At 39.7% G+C, this 27,135-nt stretch overlaps 2 protein-coding genes across 6 annotated transcripts in view; one reads left to right on the top strand and one right to left on the bottom strand.

Moving 5' to 3' along the window:
* Positions 1 to 23,573, bottom strand: part of PLEK (pleckstrin) — a 69,158-nt gene extending 45,585 nt beyond the window's left edge. Inside the window, exons 1-3 of one of the 4 annotated variants that reach the window (XM_075088428.1) lie at positions 23,470 to 23,573; positions 21,578 to 21,767; positions 20,296 to 20,439 (exon numbers count right to left, since the gene is read on the bottom strand). The gene's annotated coding sequence lies outside the window, so the exon portion shown is untranslated. Of the gene's footprint in view, positions 1 to 20,295; positions 20,440 to 21,577; positions 21,768 to 23,074; positions 23,134 to 23,469 lie in introns of those variants that run through there. The other 3 variants (XM_075088426.1, XM_075088427.1, XM_075088429.1) reach the window with 3 other exon arrangements.
* Positions 23,162 to 27,135, top strand: part of PPP3R1 (protein phosphatase 3 regulatory subunit B, alpha) — a 40,313-nt gene continuing 36,339 nt past the window's right edge. Inside the window, exon 1 of one of the 2 annotated variants that reach the window (XM_075088431.1) lies at positions 23,162 to 23,400. Coding sequence is in view for 1 of the 2 variants with exons in the window: in XM_075088430.1 (XP_074944531.1) it covers positions 23,398 to 23,400 (3 nt within the window). In the remaining variant the exon portion in view is untranslated. The remainder of the gene's footprint in view (positions 23,401 to 27,135) is intronic. The other variant, XM_075088430.1, reaches the window with a different exon arrangement.

Genomic DNA, 27,135 nt, shown 5'->3' with positions numbered 1-27,135 from the left:
TCCCCCACTGGACTGAAGACACATCGGACTGACGGGACGCCGCAGATCCGTGGTGGTAGCTATTGTAACTCTGTCTCTCTTTTTCCTTTTTTTTTTTTCCTCTTTCTTTCCTTTTCTCTTGCCTACTTGTTGGCAGCCAAATAAAGTGACTTGGCACTTGACTCTGTTTTGAGTCTTAATTCTGTTCCCGAGAATACAACAAACCTGGTCATGATAACACATCCAATTGAACATCACTCAGAAGTTAAGCCCAGCTGCCCCTAGCCACCCAGAATTATCTGAGGTTGGTTAGAAAGCAAGGGGGCTCAACTTCTGCCAAATTGTGCAACCCAACAGTGGATCATGACATCACCTAACTTCCTTTTTTTTACAATACATCAAGCAAAAACATCCAGCTGTCACTTTCTGGAGAGAAAGATGACAAGAACTCACATACTTTCATATATGTTCACACACACAAGCGTGTGCAAAGTGTTTCAATGTGTTGAACATTAGCCCCAGTTTTAAAGACTATTTACAAATAAAAAGGGCCAAACCCCGAGTTAACAGCAAGTTCTAGTGTCAAATCCAGGAAATCCTTCTCTTTTATGGGCTCACAAGTGTTATGCAAACACCTCCCATTCCACAAGATTCAAGCTTTGTTTACTTCACATTTTATATTATACTGGAGAATTTTGAGGAGAAAAAAGGTGGAATCAATTTTAGTCCATCTCCTTAACTTCTGTGCCTTTAATAAAAATCATAGTAATGAAATGTTAAGTGAGGTAATGGTCCTTAGGACGTTGTGAAAAAGTAGGCTGGCTGTATCACATATCAGATCAGTTATGAGTTACCTGCTGTGTAGCCCCTTTGACACAGAATTTCTGGAGGAGGACAAAGCTCTAGTGCAGTCTGCATCAGGTAATCCAAACCAGTGCTTTAAATTACTGAAAAAATACCAGAGCGTTTCTCTGCAATTCTGTTTCATCTATGGTCTACAAATTTTCAAACAAGCTTCATTTAAAGTGAACAGGTACAAATTATTAGCCATTACAGTCAAGAATAAATGCCCAGCTCTGATAAGTTTTCTCCTCTGTATTTCTATTGTTATTTCCATTCGAACAGCTCCAGTAAAAGAAAACTAACTGCTGAGGATTCAGGGGTTTGAAGCAGTGTTCTTCCAGCTCACAGTTGCTTCACAGAAATCACTGCCATGTGAATACTAAAAACACAGTACAACTTTTACTTTACTTTTGTTCTCAGTAGTATATCACAATGAACCATAAAACTTACAGAGACCAATTTCCTGTCTGTCTCTGTGGATTCTCAGGTGTTTTAATATTATGTTTCAACTCATATTGCAGCCCCTCTGTTATAACCAGAGTGATGGAATGAACCAACAATGGATGTTGTGATACTCCTTGTACAGCCCCATCCAACTGGACATTAGGTCTGGGGACATGGAGTATACAAATCAGTGTATTCTTTGATCTGTATTTTAGTCTCTACATAATCATTAATGTGAACAAAATAATAGACAATATGCTTCTGTCAGAAGAGGATGACAAAGTGTGGTTTCATGTAGTGGACTGAGAAAACTGGCCAGGACAGCCAAGATTAAGAACCAAGTAGGTAAAAGGTCATTCTGGCAGGGGGAGATCGCAACCACCAACTCACGGACCACCAACCCAAGTAATACCACCTACTCAAAAGAGAACAATGGGAAAGGACAACTGAGTCTGCGCAATAATTTACATGCAAAGCAAGTAAGTTTGTACCAATCACCAAAGAGAATAATGTTGAATATATATGAATAAAATGAATATGTATATTTTTGATCTGTATAAATCACATGGGAAAGGTGTGCAAGGTATGCGCGTTAAGTGGAGCAATCCCCCATGCATCCAGTGCCATGAATAAAGAACGTCTGCCTTTTAACACTATGTTGGTGTTACAAGGTTTATTCCTGATTTCATTGACACTGTCATTATGGACAGATATGTAATTTCATAAAATTCAAAGCAGCTCAGTATGGGATCTCAGCCTTTCCATTTTCATTAAAAACATTTAACGCTGGGAGTGGAGGGATGCAGAGGAGGAAGAGCAGCAAGAAAAAATGTGCTCAACAGAAGCTTCAATTTCTTAAGAAACCAGATGAGAATTGCCAGAGGTGAAAAAAGCAGTAATCAAAAATACTCCAGGCAATCACTAGATGGTGCTACTAAGAGGAAATATGTACCATGAAGGACCTTAAACCCAGCAGCCATCTGTAAGCTGTAAACCACATGAAAAAGACTCTCCATCCCATCTGTAACTGTGTAGGCCACTTTTCCTCCCACACAAACACACTACAAGCTTGCAGAACCTAGTGCAAGCACTTATACACAAAAGTGACTCCCATCCACTATTGCTGACTTTCTTTTAATTCAAGTTGGCACTTGAAGAGCAACAGCCGCTGAGTACTCTGTGGTTGAGAAGGAGACCAGAGACAGACAGATGTCCTGGGAGCTCACACACTACTGAACCTCACTAATAGGGCACTTCTGCCAGCATCCCTCATTACCCTGACTTTAGCCTTCGTTGCTGGCAGCACATGAGAAGCTTCTGCTTTCCCAGAAGTTCCAGAGCTTTAATTTCTTGACATGCACAATCATAAGGACTACGCATCCAAGATATAGCACCTTCACAGTTCTCATAAATGAGGATACTACTTTCTTAGTACAGCAACTATTCCCCACTTCAAAGATTACTCCAAACTGTATCAAAATGAGCAGGCACACCATAAATTTCTAAAAACAGAACCAAATCTCACTTCACCATCACATACCACAAAGAATGTGCGCCACATGACATGCTTCTGTAACCAAAGTTTTGTCTGTGTTGCTGTGTGCCACAGGCTAGAACCCAGCAACTTCTGATCAAGACCATAATTTAGCATTTTGCCAGTTAACAGGATTGCAATACCCAATCTCAACACAGCATTTTCTGCAGCAGGTCAGCACACTCTGTGCTGTCTCAGTCCTCCACCTGGCAGTGAATGAGTTGGTAAATTTAAATCTCCACTGTAACGCTAAATGATCCGTCTCTCCCCCACTCCCTCTGAAGTGCGTCATTCTCAGGGGAATAACATCAGCATTTATGGAAGTAAATGCCTCAGGGTTTTGCTAATGTGCTAATGAACTAGAGCCTTCCACCTTCACATCACAAGCATGAATCCTATTCAGCTCAAAGTTAAAAATACTGTTTCTAGCAGAAATTTGATATCAAGATGAGTTCTAGTTCCAGCTCCTCCATCACAAATTCATCTTTATGCTTTTGGTGCAGTTGTATTCTCCAAGTCAGACAGGGATTTGAGCTCAGCAGAGCCTTCTACCAAGGACCCCAATTGCAGCAAGATCCAAAATAATTTTGATCCAGACCTTCAGAATATACAGAACAGATTATCACACTTCGAAAAGGGAAAATAAAAAAAGGAATTTAAGTTCTACAAACTGGAATTCACAGAAGTGCCCAAAATAATGAGGTTTTTTCAGCAAAGAGCTACAGAAAGCAAAATCTGTAAAAATATTAGCTGCTTTAGACCCCTTTAACACTACAGATTCCCCTGCGGCCACATAATATTATTTAAACTATCCAGTCTTGCTTACACACAGCAAACAGCTATAACTGATATCCATTTTTAGAAAGAAGTAATACAAAATCTGAAGAATTTGCTTTGAGAAGAAATAACAGGGAACAGGGTTTTGAATTGCAGCACCTGCAAACCCCTACAGGGCTTGTGCCCCTTTTCCCTGCTGATTTAAAATCACAGTATTATGCCTTCACGTTGCTCCTAGTCACTGCAGAGGTTCCTCTCTTCCACAGGAGGGAGCTTTTCTCGTGCAAAGATGACAATCTCTTTCACAGTTCTCATTTTGGAAACGTGTAGGAGCTCTAAACACTTCTAGAATGCCCCACGCCTGACAGCTTCCACATAGGATTACCAAGGAAGATTTAGAAAATGAAGATAAAAAGCCAACAAAACGAAACATCAAGCATTTACAAGCTAAACCATTCTTGGACCCCTGTGTTATATCACACTGTTACTCCTCCCCCAGTGCAATTATTTATATAGCAGAAAAACCTGAGAATATCCAGTCCCACACCATTTATGTCCAGACATATCTGACATACATAAACTTCACTCATGTGACTGAAGCTATCTGCCACCCAGACCAGTACTGGAAGAGGAACAACAAATCACAGTATTTCAAAGAACATAACGTTCTGAGAAGAAATCTGTCCTAAGAGCTGGAAGAAATATCTGAATACAAAGTTGAAAATATAAAGGACACAATTGAAAGCAATCCTCTCTCTGGACAACTGTTTACTAATCCAGCAAGCTTTTACTAAGGTTAACCTGGATGGCTGTTTTTTCCAGAAAAACAGCTCACTTCCGTCATTCAAAAGTCTGTGCCACACTTGATCTGCAGCTCTGGGCTGCAACTTCTACCATCTCACTTCACAGCTACTACTTCCACTACTGTTTCTTTAGCAAAAAAAAAAAAAAAGAAAAATCACAAAATGCAGAGGTGACAAACTAAGTGGGGACAATGTTTAAGCTCTGTTCTCACCATCTAATAGCTAGAGAATGTCACATTCCCTGCTGTCTTAGTCCAATGGGCATATCGCCCTGATGTGTATAGCTAATCCCCTTCATCAACAGTGGGAACAACACATGCACACAAAGGGGACAATAATCCCTCAGGGCCTGTGGTAATAGTAATTTCAAAATATCAGAGTAAACATATTTTGCATGAGATAGAAACTGGTGCCCAGGCTTATTACTGTGTTTAAGAACGTATTATGGGTTTGTACACTCAGAGCACTAGAGATACCCTACTCACAGCTTTGTATGAGTTTCAAGAAACGGTTCTCCCATGAATAACTAACTGCTATATATACAGGTCTATACACACAGATCTAATTACAGATCAAAGATCTGTGGAGCAAAATGGGGTAGAAAGGATTAGGAGAAAAACATAATCTGCTCCAAAGGTCTTACAATCTTGGTTTATGACTAGCCCCATAAAGAATGGCACACGCTGGTCAGAACTCATTCCTCCTCTTAAAGTCATAACTTAAATATTACAAGTCTTCCCTGTCTTCAACACTTGCTATTACTTCAAAAGTAACTATGGTATAAGGATGTGGGCTGTGTTTTGGCTTACACATAACCAACACTAGTAAAGATAAATTCAACTGCAGGCCACGGTCAGCTAAACAGAAGGCTGAAGGTTAAGTCAGAAAAGTCACCTCCGGTGTGATAACTTAGTGGTGTTAAATTTTCTTTAATCAAAGCCCTATCTAATATTTTAGAAAAAAAATCCAAATAATCTGCAGACCACACTCTATGCTCAGAGTAATTTTGCAGAACAAAACTTTTCCTGTTCATAGGTAATTAACCCTGCAAAATTATCATGCTACATGGTAAATGTAAACTGCTAACAAAATATTAATAATGAAACAAAACAGGCCAGACAGCATAGTTTGAGAAAAGACCATAAGTCCCAATAGAAGCAAAGGCAACCAGAGTGTCTTGTTTGTGTAACACTTAATAAGTCCCAGAGGGAAAAGGACAGCTGTGTAAAGCTGCCTTGGCCATCCCTTTTCTTTTTTTCTTTATCATAATTACATCTGTTGCTGATTTTCATAAAATTAAATGTCCAGAGAGTGTCCTGAAAGTTCAGTGCTAATACTGATAAAGCTTGAACATAGAAAGCAAATAAAAAAGCATCCTCAGTGATACATTTTGGAAGGTAGCCAAGATCATCTTGGAAGGTTAAACCTCCTTAGGTCAAGTAAAAACCTTTACTGAGGAACACTGCATTTTCAGCACTCATTTTACTTATTTTGAGTACAAGAACTTCAAGTGAACTTGACATAAAGTTTCCCAGTAGGACTGGTAGCTTACAGAGACAGCATGTCAATATTTACACTCATTCCATGATTCCTGTTCTATTTTTTTAAGTAGATTTTTTTAAAAAAACTTTTTTGTGCTACATTTGAAAAGAATCCCAAAAAGACTTGCTCTCATACAACTTGAAACTGCAACTGAGAAACACAAAACACTGGAATAGATCTTACTCTAAGATTTAAAAGAAAAAAAAAAAAAGGACAGAGTACAAGGTAGGTAATTTAGGCAATTAGAATTCAAGGCTGGGAAACAAGAATCACTTGGTTTCACTCCAGTTCCAATAATCACTCTTATAAACTGTTTTAACCAAAGCCAGATACCTAGATATATAGCTTGAATTTCAGAATTGCTAAGTATCTATCTCCTTTACTTGACTTGAAAGAAAAAGGGACATTAGAAGCTGTAAGAATCAGAAAAATCTCTGACAATTCTGAAAAGGGAACAATTGTCCCTTGTTATTTAAAGCATTTCCTAATATTAAAGATCCTTCAAAAATTACTTTCCAAACAAAGTTCAGAAACACGCATGGCAGCTAAACCTTACCAAATCCTTTTCATTTTCAGGCATATTTAGCAGAAATTAAATACTTACAAAATTAACTGGAAGTTTGGGATGCTTAATTTGTTTGATCTTGTAGCTGGGAATTCTTGGAAAATTTTCTACAAAAACCTGTTTTGGTCTAAAGAGCTCCATAAGTAGTATTTCATAACTAAGATTGTATATAACTAGGTAGACTACTTACTTCTGTATCATGCCTGTAAAATTAGTACAGCTTATAAGCATAAGACTGATAAACATCAAGTGTCATTTTTTTCCCTTCTTAGTATTGCTTTCTAACAAGATGAAGGGTTAAAATAATCATTTGGCTCTCTAAGCTTCTTTTACCTCAACCCTTCCTCTTATTCCAAATTAGTAAAAATAAATGGTAAGGTATGATCCTTACTAAGCTACGTATCTACTTTACTGTGAACATTAGTGAGTACCAGATCTTTTATCCCCATGTTGTTACTTTTTGGGCTACTCTTGTATAGGAGGGATACCACAATTTTAACTAAAGAAAAGGGGATGTGACTGGGGAGTCCAACTGTAGTCTCCAGAGGGCATGATTTAACTCCTGCCTGGCAAAGTGAGCACAGAAAAACAGAACAGTTTTCAGGACTTTTCTGCTTCAATTAGACTGCTATTTAAGTGTGAAACTTGAACTTTGGCAACTAGAGTGCCTCCAGCTTAGGAGCAAAGTCAATACATTAATTTGGAAACTCTTTTATGAAACATGAAACACTCACATGATGCTCGGACATCATTACAACATGTATGAAGCTTTACAGAAGGCACTGAATCCTTTTAATAGTTTTATGATCCAGAATGGCTTTAAGTTATTTGAATTGCCTGGTAAAAGAGAGCATTTACAACATTCTAGGTGATGCACTGCCATTTCTGAGTAATTTGCATCTGTGAAATATCAATGGAGACAAAAGCCTTCTTACTTTCCATACTTTGAATATGACCATTAAGAGCAGGAGCCTGAAAAAGTGCCTGCATTGAAGCAGAAGTAACTAAAGTAACCAAAAATTAAAATTCTGCACAAAAATATTATATTTAAGAAAAATTATTTAGAAAGCATATGGGAGTTTGCACTGACATTTGAAACATATTGATCATACTGAAGCAAAGGAACCAAAATTGGCAGTTTAGTTCCTCCCTGATACACATGAGTACTGGAATTATTCCAAATCGCTTTTAATCATGCCTATAAGGGGAAATGATACTAAAAACTAGATCAGCAAAAGTAATTGACAGTAGAAGAAAGGGCTGAGCCCAGTTGTGATAAAAGGTTTCAGACCCCATCAGGTTCACTGGGATTTGAGAGTACACAAACCGTAGAGTCAGGCCATAACTCTATTACTGTTCCAATTATAATACTGTTATGTGAACTTTTGCACCTGTATTTGCAACACACCAGAAAGCTAGCACAACCATCCCCCCAAAACACCAGTTGTCTCAACTTTTCAGAAACTGAAAACTGGGGAAAAAAAATTGTCCATAGTACCAGAAATAAAGAAGTTTGCCTTCCTGTGCACTAGTACACCATATTTGCTTGTCTGGTCTTTAAAAAGTTGAGACCTCCAGCTGAAGCTTTTTATACAAGTGGGACAATAAGGTATTGGTCCTCTAAGGATTTTGGTGTTTAACAAAAATTAGGTTTATGTATCTTCCCTCCCACAAGGATAATACAAAAACCTTTCTCCTCTGTAGCCTGTTTTCACATAGAGAACTTAGTATTTTGGAAAATTTTGTTTGCCAACTGTAGCTGACCATCACTGCTTACACTTTGTTCCTTAAAGCTAGCTAAAAAAGGCTTCTCAAAATGTCAGTGGCAGTAATACTCCTTCGCTTGGCCATGGTGATGTTTTTGTTTGTTTTGGGTTTTTTTTTTTAAAAAGATCAAATAGTTACTGGCATTCACACCAGCAAAATGTATCTATCTACAAAATTTTAAAACAAAAAGGGGTGTGTGGGTGTGGATGTCTAATCCACAACAGTTACAGCCATAATGTAAGCTCCACTGTAGCTCACTGCCAGCATACCTTAACCTTCATCTGGGAGGACCACATTTAGCCTTCGTACCCTCTTCCTGGAAGACTAACAGGAACTCAGATGTTCCAGCAACAGCACTCTCTTTAGCAGCAGTGCCAGAAATTTAATGTGCACAGTTCTTCTAGGAGGCTACCAGATCATTCAATGCAGCTACTAGATGAAAACCTTGCACAGTACTAACACCACATATGGAAGACTGCAGACTCCAGTTTTCTTACATCTATGTTCTTTTTTAAAATGGTACTCATAACACATAGAAGATGTTTTTATTAGAGCTGTGGTCAAGGACATATCAGTGATAGTGAAATAGTAAAATTTAACTGCTGCCAACAACATTCTGCTTTGGTCTACAGTCAGTTCAAGCTTCTGCCCAATATCCACTTGCTATCAGAGTGACACTAAGCCGCTTCGTCAAGAGTCTTAAAGTTTATTTTGCTTTTACTGCAACTCTTCGCTATGCAGTTGTGCAGTAGTAAACATGACCTTAACGATGAGTGGAAGTTTGGCAACAACTTGATTGCAAACATAATCTACAACAGCCACAGAAGTTAACCAAGCCAAAAGCAGAGTTACAGCTCTTAAAAACTCAGACTATAAATGGCTATACAAGATCACATTTCACACTGCAGTTTGCTAGCATGATGAACTATAGTGCTGTGTTACACCTGCAAAACTTTTATCTTTTTGGAAATACTGCAGGATTAATGTAGATGGCCCGGTACCTGACTGTCTTCAAATCAGGTAACAGTAGAAAGAGTAATAAATCAGTGATACTGCTTGAAACATCCACTGTTAAACAAGCATGGAAGTCTCCATGGGATCAGGACCTTGGATGATGAAGTGATTAACTGAAGTGCACCGGAAAATAAAATGGCACCATAATTTTAAAGGCTCAAAATAAAGGCCTGGTTAATGTAGCAGATAAAAAGTAAAAGCCCTCATGAAGTTTTTAAGATAAATATGTTTTAGCAGCCGAGTCTGAAAAGTTTTGTGGTTATAAAACACAATTCTGTTGCAATGTGTTATAAGGCAGAGGGAGCAGCCGAAAAAGGAATACGTCTGAGATTTATTTACAAATAGGCTACAGAAATAGCTAGCTACTACCCTTGCTACTGTTAAAAAGAAAGCTGAAGTAAAAAGTTGAGGCTTCTCTGAAAGCAACTGTCTAGGTACAGATTAATCACAATTAATTGTAACGATTTTATTATTATATTGTAGTATGTAAAATATATATATTATATATCATATTAATTAATTATTAATACTAAATCATTAAATTGAAAATAAAGAGATGCAGTTAGTTGATTGTAAGAGAGCTCCTGAAGTGAACATTCTGATAAGATACTGTGGCCACTTTTCAGATGCCAGTGTATGAGGAGAGATACTGGGTTTCCATCTTTTTAGCACTTCCCTTTTTCAAAGAGCACTTCAGTATAGGCAGTAGATATACTTGTCTCAGGAATATACTGCTAAAGTTACAAAACCACTTCAAAATTAATACAGGTTACATAATTTTGTCACTTCAACTGGCTTAACTCCCAGCCCAATACCTGTTTTTCAACAATTTCAGCTACGGCATAGTCAGGCCCTAAACAAGTAGCTCCAGCAGCAACTTCATTATCAGCTTAATTTGTGGCTGTCTCTCCCCAGACTTTATCACAACCACACATTCTTGTCCCTTCCCAGTGCCTCACCAGGGCTCATGCTATCATGCAGTCAGACAGATGAGAAGGACAATTTGGTGTACACTAATTTTTGGGGAGGGTATTTTTCAGTCACATTAGCTCCCTGATCCCATCACGCTTGCAGCCACAGCAATACGAACAGTGGCACCAGGGAGAGGTCAAGAAAGTGCAGCAGGGACTAGCTGTGCCTCAACTATGAAACTGCTTTCATGCAGGAGTTCAGGCCCTGGCTCACTACAGTGTTTGTAACCCTGCTCAGCAAAGCACATTGACTTGAGGTCTCAGTTACTATGGCGATGAGCATGGAACAAACGTTTATATATAATTAGATAAATTCTCCCTTCAAGAAAGCAGTTGCCCTTCTCACAGACAGCTACTTTTTTTTAACTAAAGAGATATAAAAGAAGTATTAAAATTTTAAAGCTTAATGGTGACTATTATTCATTAGCAAGTTAATGAGAATTTAAACCTATGGCAAGAATTAAAAAAAGCACATGAAAACTTAGTGAGAATCCCACCTCTTCTGAAAACTAAACTGATAAACTCTCTAGAGATTAAGTGGGTGCTTGGTTTTACACATTTTAGGTTTTTGCTTAAGAAAAACAGGAATTAATAAAACTATCTCATTGTTTAACAAAGCTTAAGAAATACTCATTTTCTTCTATGCAATAATTAAACTAAATCACCCCACTTGTAAAATATAAGCAGTATTTCCTAACTCTAAGCTTACTATAAAAGCAGTAAGCTGATATAAACAAGTTAACTTATTTGAAATGCTTAGTTCATAAACTCATAATGAGTAGCTTATTTCCTTTTTCAAAAGACTATGAATCAGTAATTACAGGAGAACCATCTGCCACAGAGATGAACATTCTGCTTAGGGTTTTGAGGAACTCTTTGCTGCAACATTTACTTATAAATTGGAATTTATTTTTTTAATTACAAAAATCCAGTCCTAAAATGTGATCACTAGTGATATTCTTTAGCATCTAAAATTGCTTTAAATTTAAGGAACACTAAATTCAGAGTAGAAAAAATTATTTCCTAGGATCAATGACTATAAAAACTAATGACAAAAGTTAACCAAACACTGAATTCCTCCCTGAAGAAAAACAAACAATTGGCAAAATGTGGCAGAAACATTGCCAGCTGATGAGCTTCCTCATTCTTTCCACTATGATGCCATCTGTTGCCAGATCTTCCCTGACCACATGCACTACGCTCCCTCTGACTCTCAGCCTGACCCAGATCCAGCCCCGGTCTCAAGTCCGATAATGAAATCCAGTTTTATCCACCCAATGGGTGTCAATAACTACACCTGTGGTTGGAGGTGGTGCTTTGGTAACAGTGGGCCACTAAAGAGGTTTCTATTCCCAGCCACTTATCACTGCTCTTTTCTTTCACTGAAATTTTTCTTCCTTCTCCCCAGTCTGCCAACGTAACTACATGCACATTCATTCCCCAGCTGAATTATTGGAATAACTATAGAAAAACTTCAACTACATAAATTGTTAAAGTTAAGAGGGATAATACTGAGTTAGGAAGCAGCCACATGCAGGTTCATACAAGTACATCATCTGGGGGGAAACTTCCAGTACCAAGGATAAAACAAACAGCATATACTCCTCCTGCAGCACAGCAGGAGCCAATACACACACCTGGCACCTGTCCACACACTATAACCTAGTGGTAAAGAACAGTGAGATCTTACCCCTAACAATATCACTGAATAACATTGCAGCCTTTACATTTAGGCTGCAAATTCCTTCAAGGCAAAGACTTTCTTCTGTGCCTTGCACACATTGTTGATATACAAGAGAAAATGGGAAGATGTACAGCTGTTCACAAAGAAGCAGAGTGTAATTTTGACTTGCTCTAAGAATAGGCCAAACGCCTTCCTCCAGTTCTCATGCAAATTTATTAGTGAAGACAATGCAAGTATTTAAGGGAAAAAACTCAGCTTAGAATCCAAGCACCTCTTCAGGGACCATCCAAATCAAAACTAGATCTTCTCTTACACCAAGTTTTACAGCTTTAGAATCTTCTATCAAAGGATTTTTAAGTGACAAACATTTACATATTTATAGAAGCGATCTTTGTTTCAATTTAGTATTTAGCTATAGCTGCAGGGAGCAGTGTGTTATTACAAAAGGCAGCAACCAAATAATAGGTCAAACAATCCCCTTTTAACCTTAGAAATCATGTGTTACTATTAATTCATAAATCATTAATTTATGTTTACAAGATAATCCACAGCAAGGGACCAGGCACTAGAGCTATCAGCTGTGCTGAGCGTTGGGTAAATTGCTTATTGTACAGCTAACCAATCTCAAGGTGGATGTTCTTATTAATACCTTTAATATTTTGAGTTGTTTTCAAACTTTCATTGTACACAGTCTTACAGATCCTGTTTTCATTTAGACATGAAACAATCAAGAGTTTAGTGGGGTACCTTTACTTAAAAAACTGGATTCACCATGAATTTAGACTGTAGTACTAAAGCAAAGAAAATATGCAGCTTTTAAGATTTTTCTCTCTTTTAATACCTGAAATGTTACTAATAAGCTATTTTATTTATCACTTACAATTATTTTTGTAGATAATAAAAACATTCATCTAACACTGTTGATATTACACTTTGAAACTTTTAGCCCCAGTCAGCAACTAAACACCATGCAGCCACTCCCTCCCTCCCTCCACCTCTGTGGGATGGAGAGAGAATTGGAAGAGCAAAAGCAAGAAAACTTGTGGGTTGAGATAAGAACAGTTTAATAATTAAAACAGTAATAGTAATGACAGTAATGAAAATAATAATGATTATGATAATACTGCTACTACAAATGATAATAAAAAGGAAAATAACAAGAGAGAGAAATTAAGCACCCTCCCAAAAAAAAAAAAAGGAAAAAATACCAGTAATGAACTGCTCACCACCCACCGACCAATGCTGCCGGTCCCCGAGCCGCGATCACTGCATCCCCTGGCCAGCTCCCCCAGTTACTATACTGGGCATGACGTCATATGATATGGAATATCCCTTTAGCCAGTCTGGATCCCCTCTCTTAGCTGTGCCTTCTCCCATCCAGGCTTCTTGTGTACCTGGCAGAGCATGGGAAGCCAGAAAAGTCCTTGACTAGTATAAGCACTATGTAGCAACAACTAAAACATCAGTGTGTTATCAACATTATTTTCATACTAAGTCCAAAACACAGCACTATATTAACTACAGTGAAGGAAAATTAACTCTATCCCAGCTAAAACCATGACAAACTTTTATAAGTCAAAAAGAATCCTGATTTTTTTTTTTTTTCCTCTATAAAAGAACCAGTGTTGGACTTATCGTATGCTGTACATATCATGTACATTTTTTGTAAGCAATTATGGATTATACTATGTAAATATCAATGCACACATAAATACACTATGTATTTGTATAAGAATTTCTGAGTTCTCCATCTAACAGTGCTATTGCCTTTCAAAGAGGACATTTCAAAAGGGGCCTTAAAGTTTACATGCCCACCTGAGATACCTGGTGTGTAAGATCACATAGCAAATGAGTGACAAATTTGGTGGTAAAAATCCTCTATTTAAATCAGTGGTGTGAACAGAGTATTAGCAGAGGTTTTCCCAAAGAGATATCCAGAAAAGCACATACACTAGAAATCTTGTCTTAGACTTTAGGGTTAACACTTATCCACATCACAGATGTTAAGTGATTGATCTGTTAATAGTTGTGGCGAAGAATCACCATGGTCCTGATCAAGGTCTGGCACTCCCAGCTCTACAGGAAACCTAGTACCGAAGTGCTCAGTAATCCCATAAAGCAAAACAGAAATAACAGGGCATAAACTAAGCCTTTCATTGGTCTGCTCAGGGATTCAAGATGCTTCCAGCTCCATCTCATAGCTCAGTGAGCCAGACAATCCCTGGGAAACTATTTTCATCTCTTAACTGGAAGTTATCTGCAGAGTTACCCGCAACCCAAACTTTCTCAAAATATAACTATCCCCAAACTGTCATGAGATACACAGGAGGAGACTCAAAGCTGGCTACTCGTGAATGGAAACCTTGAGCAAAATGCTTAAACTGGCTATGATGCCAAGAACTGAGTATTTTAAGCTTCCATTATTCTATAGCATGCATCTACGGATGTAAGCATTCAGTCAGAATAAACACACACGTGTTCAGAACAAGATAAATGTACATGTTCACTAACAAATTAATAATTTCAGCAGTAGAATGTGCACTGAATATTACTAAAATACCAATAAACTAAAGGACTTGCTACTGGGGAGGCAAGTTCTTCCTTAACAATTACACAAACCAGATACTTAATTGAACACTGTACAATCAAGATATATTCCCAAACCTAGAGTTACAGAACTGCAAGGTTTGGCGGGGTGGTGGTGGTGTGGGTGTTTGGGTTTTTTTAGTTTTTAAGTTGTATTTTACTTCAGTTAAAGAACTCCCAAGAACCTAGTGCTTTATCCACAGATCCCAAGAGCTTTAGAAGATTGCAGCTCTAACTGCTTCAATGAGGGACGTTTTTCATCTTAGTACCACAAGCTTCACTGGCTTTAGACTTTCTCTGCTCTTTTTTAGCACCTTCACAGCGGCCTTTATCAGGTAGTAGCATTTCCTCTTTTAAAAGTCCATTTGCAGGGTGACTCTGACTTTGCAGGAACTGGGAGGCTCTGAAAGCAACACAGCTCAGATGGGGGGAAGTTTTTTGGTTTGTTTTACTTTTAAAACACTGCTTACTCCACACAACTATTTCAAAGGCTCTGACTCCCAGGGTCTGCAACAATTATAGGCTATATCCAAAGACTCTTGAGTGTTGACAATCAGGTTATACTGGAAATTATTTCCCTGGAGAATTAATCTAAAATAAACTCTATTGCACTCAGAACAGTGGTGCTTAAAAAAAACCTTCACAGCCCACACAAGAAGGGCTGCAGGTTGTTCAACATGAAAGGTAGATCTCCATTTACGTGTCTGAGAAAAAGAGGAAGCCTTCATACACACTGAACAAACTCTCTCACTGTACCACATGTGGGTACCTCTGGCGCGCTATCAATCAAGACTGTCCTGGTCAGCAGAGGGAGAAAGGGGTTCATCACTCCCAAGAGAATTATATACGTGCTGCTCCTCCTCCCTAACAGCAGTCCTTCTCTCTTCCCCAATCCTAAACTAAATCCAGTAGTAAGTGCCACTGTATTTGATCAGAAGACTGGGTAGGTATTCCCTGGTATTGAGGTACTAATTAATCCATTTCATCCCAGGGTATGGTTACAGGATGCAGGCACAAAATGAATGAAAGCTTTCAGTTGCTTATTACTGAGGTCTTGCTCAACATATCACTAGAGCAGGAGAGTTAATATCCAGCAGGGCTAGGTAGTATTGATGCCCTGTATTTATTCTTTGCTATGTATGCCAAAATCAGTAAGTAGTATGCTGCTTCACCATGCCAGGAGGGCGTTTCTCAGAACAGTTTCTATTTGCAAGAGGGCCACAACAAACATTTCCCAGACACGTCTTACACTTTTAGCTCTGCTGGTTAGCAACAGGAAGGTAGAAAGATACTCCTGTGAGCACAAGTCAGCCAGAAAACTGCAAATTACATTGACCAAAAAGCCACTACTGTGCTGTTTATGCTAGTCCAAAATTGGTGTGAGCTATAACAGGAAGAAGACACTGACTGCAACTACACCAAGAAGGTTTGTCAGAATGGCAGTAGTGTATCATCCATAGGCTGCTGTTACCTAGGGAATAGTGGGTCCAGCAAAACTGTACACACCTCAGTAAATCTTTGTCCAGTTTCAAACCCTGCAGCTGCAGCATTACTCAGAGATAACATGCTTACTGTAACACTAAACAAATTTCCATTTTTTTTAATTACCAAGACTTACGTGCATTACAGAACTCTCATGGCATTGTGAAGTACAGTTGTGTACTTCACCTACCTGTGCATAAACTCTCCATTGCAATTTTACCAGCTATCCCTAAGTCTGTAGAAAGGGTCATGTAACAACTTCAGCTGAATAGGAAGAGATATAGAGTTGAAGTTCTTTCATGATAGTGTGATTTTTTTCAACACAAATAGTCTCATCTCATTAGCATTATCCTGATAATGAGTAATCTGCACTATTCTTTTTTGTGTGATACTGTTCTCTTAAACCGCCATTTGGTTACTTATGCATAAACACATGCACCCAAGACATAAAATGTTCTGTTGAGCTCCTCACCAGCTGAAAAGCATTAGAATCACTATGGCTCTTATTCTTTCTGCCACAGACAAGGCTTTCAAGAGCAGGTTTTTTAAAACTCCTCACATGGAGGACAGCCTGGAGTATCTCGTTTTATGATGTACGCTGCTTAAACTAGGGACAGCACGTTTGAGGAGTTATCATTCAGTGGTAAGATTGTTTGGGCTGTAGTAAAATTCCAATGGTGGTGCTTTATAGTACAACATCTGAAGTTGTTTCCAGTGTGCAAAGCAGGCTAAAATAAAACACACAATTTCCAGAGAGCAGAATTCTTCCCTATTGACAGAGGGAAGAAAAATAGTATTGTATGACTAAGTCACCCAAAATTTCATGGTATTTACTTGCATTACTTTCATTTCATTATTTCATTACTTTTTCATATTTTAGCATATTTCATAAGCTTTTTTTTTCATAATTCCTTAGGTGACTGTACTACACTAAAAGTGTAAAGACCAAGCATTCAATGGCAGAATCCCCTCCAGCATCAGGGTTGAAAGGATAAAACCTAGGATGTTCAAACACTTCGTATGCAGAACCTGAACCTGCTTTATGGGGAACAAAACACAGAATCCTCATCCAGCAGCTTGAGATTAACTTCACTCTTCCACTGAAAGCAGCAGAGCAGGACTGAATCTTCACCCACCACCAAAGAGCTGAGGTGATTTTCTAGTCCCGTGCTGCAGATCCAGAGTATCTGAAGACTACCACATTGAGCAAAAGGCAGGATCCAATGATGACCTGAACACTGACAGACAGGCACAGATAACAGACTAGGTGTTTTGCACCTCGAGAAGAGCATCACCAAAACCAGTTTCACCATGTCTGAAGTACTAAAACCTGTCACAGCTACAAAAATACAGGTAGTATTCTGTATTAACGCTACATTAGTTCCTTAAATGCACTTCTGAACTACTGTGGCAAAAAAAAAAAAGTCACATCCTGTAGCAAACAGACCTAAATGGCATATGGGGTAATACTCCCTCCTATTTCTCAGACTGAAATTACAAACCACACAGTCATCAACAAACTCCCATACATAGAACAGAGGCAGAGAGCGGAGAATCACACACGCACGGTGCTTACCTCAGTGCGGTCTCCTCAGCTAAGGTGGCCTTGAACATTTATTTACATGAATACATGTGATCATACTGCATCAGGTTTTCCTTGAAAGTTCTAACAAGCTACTTCATTTTCATTTACAGTGCTGTCATTTGTGTGAAAAACAGATTACATGAGCACTAAGATCACAGCAATAGGAGTTATGGAAAAATGCACAGCTAAGATGGATACAATTTACCATATCATACCACAGACAGCATTTGTTAATGCAATTATTTTTTCTCTTCCATGACAACAAAAAAGGTTAATAGATACAGAAGTTCACACTACATTAAACTCCCCACAACACATACTGATATGCTAAAAGATACTCCACATGACAACATAATCTGATTTTTCTTAGTTTTGAAAGAGTCAGGTTACTTTGGTATTCAAAATTTGTCCCCAACTCAAACTGCTAGGGGATCAACAATCAAGCAATTCCCCAGTTTTCTCTCTGCCACAAGAAAGAAATAAAGAAAAAATTACGACCTTTTGGCATTGTTTCAGTTCAGACTTTGATGTTTCACTATTAAATTACCGGTCTAGTTAGCTGGCTGAATCATCACCTTCAGGATTTGTACTGGCCAAAACCTGAACAAGTCAGCCAACACATGACCAGCGATTAAAACAGGTACCACCTTAAAATAATTTGATTGTTTCCACAAGATTGAAGTTATATACATTAATAGCTCATTAATATCCCATGCAGGCCAATTTCTACTCCTAATCAGTTACTGCAAGATGATAAGAACTTCACAAGTCAGACCGACACACATATATCTGTAGCAGGGTTAAACAAAAGCAACAAGCCTTTACAATGGTGGTAGGTAAGCACATCAGTGGAAAAAAAAAAATCAAACACTGTACTCGTGCTTGCAGCACTTGCCTCCAGTTATTGCAAGGTCTTTGAGTAGTCAGCCCACAGCTCTTATCAAAGTTTCCCAAAACAAAAGTCTTCAGAAGAAAGCAGCCAATTATACCAACCCTCTAGCTACAGCTGGACGCGATGAAGAAATTTTATCAGCTGCTAGGCAAATAAGATCACTACATGAAATTATTATGCAAACAGCAGTCTCAAGAAAAGTGTAACCTTTTAGTCTCAATCATCCTTGCAAATTGTTTCCATGTATTTGTTCTGCAGAGAGCTATCTGATACAGTGATATGATTACAGGCACAGGGTCAAAGATACAGAAAGCATTTTTGTCCCCAGCTTATCCTAGCCAGAACTGCCAGTAAGTCTAGGAAATCAGAAGACCACTCTTTATATAACCCAGTTAAAAAAAAAGTTTCATGCAGTGATTTTCAATCTGTGGCTCAAAGTCCTTGGGGGCTGTTAACTGCCACCAAGAGCTGAAAAGGGTACCTGAAGAAATAATCCCACTATCAGGACACTGAATTCACACCACCTTGGGCAGGAAGATCCACAGATCAGAAGCATTTACAACCACTGTTTCAGTAAATGCACATATGCTAGAGACAACTGTACATCTGCACTTGCAGTAGCACTTTGAAATCCAGCATCCTGCAGTGAGGCAAAATGAACCAACGGATAACCAAAAATCACCCTATTAACCAACCAATGGCTTCACAAGGCTTCTGTTGCCTGCACCTTTCTTCTGGTCTTAAGGAAAGTCCTGTTCTTCATTTTCTAGTTAGAGAGAGCAGTGTTCCCCTGTGTCCCTAACCATTTCATTTGACTAATTTTTCCAGCTGTGCCTTACTGGATCTGAAAAGTAACATCTCCTCCTCCTCCCAAATCTTGGCAATTTATACATGCTCTCACAAATATGCAAGAAAATAAGGGCAGGCTCCCTTTGATTTCTTTCAACTGAAAAGACAGATGTAGGTGTAAGAGCAATACAATGAGAGGCACTTTATCTTTCCAACCATTTGTCAGTTCTAGTCATTATAGTATCTTTAGATTTGCTTATTATTCTACCTGTTATTACAAATGAAATGAGATTAATAAATACAGTGTATAGGTTTTACAGACAATAGAGTCCAGGACCTGCACTAATAAAGCAAGTCAAACATGCTGAGAAAGGACAGTTTTCATTTCTATCTAAAAAGGCTTCCTCTTTTGCTGATAAAATACAGCTTCCCCTGCTCACTTTAGCTGAAAGCACTTTCCCTCAAAGGCAGTTCATAAAAGGTGGCTTTCCTTTTTTCCTTCTAGAGCATTAAATAATAAGAGTTTATTTATTTTTATAAACTGCTACTAGAGCCCATAAGATCACGTATATGCTTAAAAATAATATATTTTCAAGCTTTACTGCACTGTCCCAAGAGTTTACCTGCTTTGCTGGGAAAAGCTGCTTACGGCCTGTTAAGCATCAGGGCAGAAGATTATTTAATTAGGTAGCAGCCCTCGCCCTGGGTTAACAGAGAGGGGAATGCTCCACACAAATTGCATCCAACTACATATAAACATATCTTACTCATAAGTGAAGACCAGCACAAGGCAAGACCAAGAAGGATATGATTGGGGGATCAAAGATACATGCTATATCAATAAACTTCAAAACTTAGATAAGGCATCACAACTAGCACTTTAAAAGAAGCATGCTAGGAAAAGAAGTGCAGCTAGAGTCCAGACACATAAGCAGGAACACAGAAATTGTTTTCCAGACATTAGGTCAAGCACTATGCAAACCACATCATTATTGTTAATAACACTGAAGAACCCAAAGTAGTACAGAGTTTACATACCTGGTAATTTATCTGTAGCTAGAACAGCTTCCAAATACATGGAGATACATATATTTATTCTAGCTTGAATGGTTGTAATTACACTGCAGAGGAGCTTTACTAAAACCAGAAACCGACAAAACACAGCACTGTCTGAAACTTACTCTAAAAAAAACAAAACCAAAAACATTCAAATATCAATATTTGCAAAAACACTAGTCAGAAATACAGATAATATAATGCAAAGAGTTAAATGCAAGTCATGGTTTTCTACAGGCTCTTATCTGCACACTAACACCATCTTCCATCTTTAACTTCTTTTAGAAGTCAGATAGAAAAGCAACTTTGACACATTTGCACAACAGATAAGGAATTAAAAACAAATTAGCTCATATTTGTGTTGCATCTAGAGGTTCAAAACTACTAGCAGTGACATAACTGCAATACAAGATGAAAATTATATTTTCATAAGTTCTTGGCTGTCTTTACTCGGAACTTAAAAAGGTAACAGTTAAGGTATTGTATTCCTCATTTCTGTTAATTTTAGTTCCATTACATTATGCAATAGAAATTCTAGCCCTATTTAACATAATTTAGCTGATTTTACTCCAGATTTGCATCTGCTCAATAAGGCTGCAGTGACAGAGATGTAAGCAGCAAGACTGTTTAACAACAGAATCTCTTTTCTTTTTGGAGATCTTAGGTTATTATTTTTTGGCCAGAGTCCAGCCAGTTTGAATACTAGTTTTCAGTGAAATCTAGGAACGCTTTATTTCTAGTCATCTGAGCAACTAGAATATTTTTTTTTTTAACACCTCCCCCCCTCCCCCCCCCCCAAAAAAAAGAAGAGATGTCCTGTATCTGTTAATAAGGAAGGAAATTCCTTCCCTGGATCAGACCATTTTAGCACATATAACCCCTCACTGTGACCAGGCCCAGGTTCCTACCAGCACGGCCTTTTTGCTGAGTTGCTATTAACTTGAAGTTTACAGTTATGCATTAGTGTTTGTTTTGCTTTCTTCTGGTGCAAATTACCACCACTTAGTTTCACTCATCCCCATGTTCTTAATTTACTTATTTTTGCTAGATTTTTCTGTGCACTGTCCCTAATCCACTCCTCGTCCTACCTGGTCAACCTCACCCATTCCTGCAGATACAAAGGCATGCTGAATATCAGTTTCCAAACAGACCCTTCGTCAGCCATTAACAATCTCTAAGAACTGCCCATTTATCACCATGTTTTGCTTCAATCTTTTAGATGAGACCTTCTAATCTGTTCTTTAACTTCATGGTCACCCTTTACCTAGTTTCCTGACGAGGCTTCCATATAGGAGATTCCCCATTTCTCTTAGCATTTGTACATCAGCATTTGATTTCAAGATTCCAGGTTCCTCCAGGAACTCTTAAGATGGCTAGCCTTTGCTAGCCTTAGAGCAGTTCACACTTCCACAAACAGGGCAACAGCGATGAAGCAGTTCCTTTTCCAGGAGAAGCTGAAGGGAGAGGAAATTACCATTTTAGACTGGAAAGCTCATGCTTGGCTACAGCTCTAAAAAATTAACCTGGTTTTAAAGTAATAATCTAGTCTTCCTGTTCGCCCACAAATTAGGTTGCCATTCACCTTGAACTTGGCAGGATTGATTTGCATTTCCTTGGCAAACCACCTAGCTATAGTCAGCCAAATAGCAAATGCCTGAAAAACAACATCAACGTGGTGGTACTGAATCTTCTTTTTGGCAGTATTAACACAACAATATTTTATACGTAATTATTATTTTCACATCACCACTTCATTTGTCAGTGTTACGCGCTGTGTCATGGTGCTCCAAAATAAACACATTCAGCTGAGCGAGCACAGAAAGAAGGGCAAAACCAGCAAAGGGAATGTGAAATCAACGCATCTTTACTCACTATCTTGCTTTACCCTTCACAGAGGTTTTTAAAGGTGTCATCTGGCCTACTTAAAACCACAATATAGAGATCACTCCCTGAGGGTCAGCCTTACTTATGTAAGCAGTTGCATTGCCCTAAATCTTGCCTCAAAGGGGTTACTAAGGCTACATCTTTCATCTTAGTTTGCATCCAAGTGTATCAGTCATTTTATTTTGCAAACTATCCAAGGTACAAAGTATTAACTACTGGCATGAAACCACAAACATACATGTAAACACTTTCAAGAATTATCTCATTACAGCACAAATCCTTGAGTTTTGTGTAATTGTTAACACTACTGAAACACAATATCCTAAAATCTCTTTAAGTACTGAGTACCTTCCAGCTTGGATAGCCTCTTGCAAGTAACATTAAAAAAAAAAACCTGTATAAAAGTAAACCAACCCAAATATAAGAAGAGCAGGCACCACTCAGAGCCATGCTTCCAAAGGCCTGCCTGCACCAAGCTTTCTTCCTGCCTAGAGGTTTTTGGCTTTTTTTCCACTTTGCATATACAGAAGTAACACAAAGAATAAAGAAAGAAGCAAAAGCAGTCGGAGCTCCAGCAGTGCACCTTATGAAGCAGCTGAAAAGGACCAGCCTAAGCTGAGGGTGGATGAGGACACAGGAACATTCAGCAGTTCTGACAACCCTCAGAACACTTGAGAAAACCTTTCCCTGGGCAGAGGACTAAGGCAGCAGACACAAGCCTATCTTGTGGTAACACTCAGCACCCAAAACCTTGTAAAAGGGACCTCCTAGGAGCAGAGCAGCCCCTCAGCTGAGCCTCCCGCATCCTAGCCTTCACAGAACCTTCTATCCCGCTCCCAGTGAGCCAACCAGAATAACAATAACCACAACTACCGACCTACAACCCCTCCCGCCGCCATTTTGTACTCCCCTCCTCTCCCTTCCCTCCCCCGGCTCGCTGCCGGACGTCACGGCCGCGCCCCGCCCCCTCCGGGAGGGTGCCCGGATGTGGGAGGCCCCGCCCCCGCTGCCGAGCGTTAGCGCCGCTCGCGCCCCCTCCCTCGCTCGTTCCCTGTGCGCCGTTGCGGGTCAGCGCGAGTCACTGCTGCAGTGAGGGGAGACCCAACCGGAGTCGACGGCAGCGGCGGCGAACACGTAACAGCGAGGCCGGGGCTCGGTGGATTCATCTGCGGGGGAGACGCCTGACGCTTACCCGCCGCCATGGTGAGGACCTTCCCTCGCTTCCCCTCCCCGCGGAGCCCCCCACTCTCGCCCTGCCGGAATATTCCAGACCTGGCCGTGCCGCGGGGGTGGGGGGCGAGGCGACGTGACAGCCCCGGGGCCCGGCCCGGCCCGGCCACCGCTCCGCCTCGCTGCTGCTGCCCTGCCTCTGACCCGTCTCCCCCGCCTCCCGTCCCCGAGCTGTCCACGTCCTCCCACGGGCGAGCGCCTCGCTAGGCTTCCCTCCCCTCCATGTGGGCCGCCGCTGTGGCCACCCCGCGCCTCTCCCCGGGGACAGGCGCGTCCCCCCCGCTTCCCCTCCGCCGCCCACGGCCGCTGCCTCGCCCCCGTGCGCCCCGCTGCCTCCCCGCCTACTCCCTTCGCCGTCCCGGGGGCGCTCATTGGGTTCGGCCCTTCCCCTTCTCCCCACCCCCAGCCTCACTCCCGGCACCCCCTCACTGCATCCCCCGCCCCCAAACGCCCTCCCCCCCCCTTTCCCCTCTGTGGGTTCGTGTTCCCCCGCTTCATCTGTTTTCCAGATGTATCAGCAGCGCCCTAAGTAAGCCCGGCATTTTGGTAGCGATGTCTTGTGGGGGTTATTTTGCAATCTCGATAGGGTTCCCCCCACCCTTGGTGCAGCAGCGTTTTTCTGTTCATGTGCAGACCGGAAAGCTATAATGCACGTAGCCCATGGCAGGGAGACAGGCTAGATAATGTATACTTTAATTGGCCCGAGTTAAGAAAGCTGACACTTCAAATATGATAGGCATGTGGGTTTTGAGACTGCAGGAAGAAGGTATGCGGTATGTCCAGGTGCGTGTATTTGAATCGCTGTGTTTTTTAAATCATGACGATTTAAATTTCCCTTTTACTGCCGTAAAATTAACCCAGAGATACAGTATGGAGTCCTGTAGTATTTTACGTCGACACTAGGGGTGTCTCCTGCTTTTCACCGCTGCCAAGAAATCAACGCCCTCTTTTAATAAACATTTATTTTAGCCTAAATTATGCAGTACCCTGGCTGCAGGAAGACTCTGGCAATATTTGGTTTTACAGCTGGAGAAATATAAGTGGTTTAAACTTTATAGCTCTTAACCCTTTAAGAGTAAGCCCAGCTGTTTATCACATTTCACATTAGACCTCATAGGGCCTGGAAGCCAAAAAGCAGTTTCCTTTTGTTTTTAAGCAGGGGATCACAGTCTTTCATTTAAAAAATAAAGTTGTAGCAGAAACTGATGCACCATGCTTAGGCTGTCTTTGCTGTACACTTTCATGTCTTAGATGTGCATTTGGAGAATTATATTGACATGTATAAAGGTTTGGTTTCAACTGGGGACTAAATCAGTGTGCTTACTGAATGCCTTCACGCAGTTTTGGAGTATGTTAGGACTGTGAGGAAAGAAGGCTCATATTTTGAGAACAAGTTATTAATGAAGTTGAGACTTCAGAAGAAAAGTTATAATTAGAACATCATGGTTGCAGTACTGCTAATTGCTATGAATATATATATGAACAGCGACCATCTTCCACACAGCAATTGTGCTCATACTGCCATTAGTTGGATCTGTTGTGAAAATTTTGTTCTCAAAGAATTGCCTGATGAGGTATGCTAATGTTGCATAAAAGGAAAGAAAGTGTTATTTAACCATGGTGCCTAGTGTGTTAGTGACCTGTGATGAACTTAGCTTTCAGGTATGAATAACTGTGATTTTTTTTTTTCCTCCATTCCCTGCTGGCATCTTTTGTTATAATCATGTTGATTATTACTTTGTGACTTCTTGAATGGTGTTTGTGTATGATCAATTGCAATGTGTAAGTGTAGATGCTGGGGAAAAAAAGTATGCTGGGTGTCATCTCTACCAGTAAAGGTGTTCATTTGGTCATGTAGGAAGTAACAACAGCAGGAGAGTTTTCACTGTAGGTGTTTCAGTATCCTGGTTCTGCTGACACCTGATTTTAGGTGCCTTGTAGTCTGAAAACCAAGCTAAAACTAACCCGGTGATAAACAGTAAAAAAAGTTGCCATTCTTTTTACTGTCATTACCCTGTGGTAATTACATTACACTAAGAGTTCACTTTTAAAGAAGAAGTAGAGTAGATCTTCTTTCAACCTTTCCTTTGTTAGAATAGAACAATTCTTTTTCACAGTCCAGAGTAACATTTCTTTTGTGTTCTCACAGGACCAGAGAGCTGACAGTTTATAGTGAAGAGAGAGGTGGATGTATTGTATGAATAGCAGGTAGCTTAAGATAAAACAAACATCTAGTGAGTCAAAGAATGTAGCTCTGGATGTTTTCGTATAGCCAGTTCTAAAATAATCTGTCAGGCAGAGCATAAGATGAGTCCATTACATAATGCTAGAAGTGATGTTGATATGCTATTTCTGTCGGAGTTGACTTAGCAAGTTTTTCCAATGAGGAGTATTTTCTAGGAAAAGGTAAATAGCACAGATAGATGCTACTAAACAATCTTGGTTTTGGACAGCTAAATTCTGTTTTCCTGGGATGGTCTGCATTCTGGTTCGTATCCAGCTCTTGAACTATGTAGTTGTAGGACAGAAGACACAATTCCAGAGGACTTACCCAAACCATGTTATGCAGTGCACCCATCTTCTCAGCTAGACTCTATTCAGTTGTTTTGACTCGAGTAGTGGTGCTTCTGGCGCATTTTCTTCTGCTGAAGCTGATCTAACAGAGTTTCTAAATTACTGAAGCCAAGAACCACCAAAACATCTTTTGCGATAGAACACCACCACACCCACCCCTGCTCCCCCCACCCCTGCTCCCCCCACCCCGCTGAAGACTATCTTGAATAATTGTTTACTGTTTAGCAGGGAGGGTGTTAAATAAGTTGGTTCTTAGCTGAAGAAAAAACTAATGATTCTGTTACCAAATCATCATTTCACTGCTATCATTACAAACATCTGAATAGGCAGTTGAGTTTTGTAACAGGTGGCAGGAACTGAGAGGCACTCACATGGTCTGTCTTATGTCTTACAGCCTACTGGGGGTCTTCTGGCAAAGGTGGAATAACTGGTCTATGATTCAAACTGTGAAGCTCATGTGTAGGTCTTAAGAAGTATTTGGTAGGCTTATTTAAGCCATTTTAATAAAAGATATTATTTTGGAAGAAATCTTCAGAGGCGTGGTTTGAGGCCAATTTGAGTATGTAAGTTTACTTTGTGAGCTACAAAGGAAGACAGATCTTGTTGGTGGAGGAGGAAAGACTTTAAAATAATTACATTTTTTACTTTCTGCAGCAGAAGTGTCTTTATATGGTTAAACTATTTAACAATAGGGAGGAATGAAAACTGAGGAGTTCGGGGGCAAATGGTTTGTGGTGGGTGTGCCTCAGGAACGTCAGAATTATCATCTTCTAAGGCATCTGACTTAGCACTAGGAGGAAAGCTTTAAGGGAGCGAGATTAATAACATCTAAATTGGAGTCTTTTTATTCATATCTTAAAGGAGATGAGATGATATCTTCTGTTGATCAGTGCCAGAAAAGGAGGCATCAGTAATTCTGATATTTCTGGGGAAACAAATGAGGCAGAAATGCACATTTTCCTGCCAAACCATTTCTTGGTCTGCTTCTGCCTCCTTATTTCCCTCATTTTTATATGCCAGAAAGACATGCAAAAAGTTATTAGGGTGTAGCCAAGCTACTACAAGAATTTTTTTCAGTTTTGATTGACATAATACATACTTTCAAGAAGAAATGAATCTAGCAGAGAAGATCTT

Source organism: Phalacrocorax aristotelis, chromosome 3 (genome assembly GCF_949628215.1).
Source record: "Phalacrocorax aristotelis chromosome 3, bGulAri2.1, whole genome shotgun sequence".
NCBI classification, from domain to species: Eukaryota; Metazoa; Chordata; class Aves; order Suliformes; family Phalacrocoracidae; genus Phalacrocorax; species Phalacrocorax aristotelis.
The sequence above is the reverse complement of the archived record's forward strand: the minus strand, read 5'-3'. Positions and strand labels throughout refer to the sequence as shown.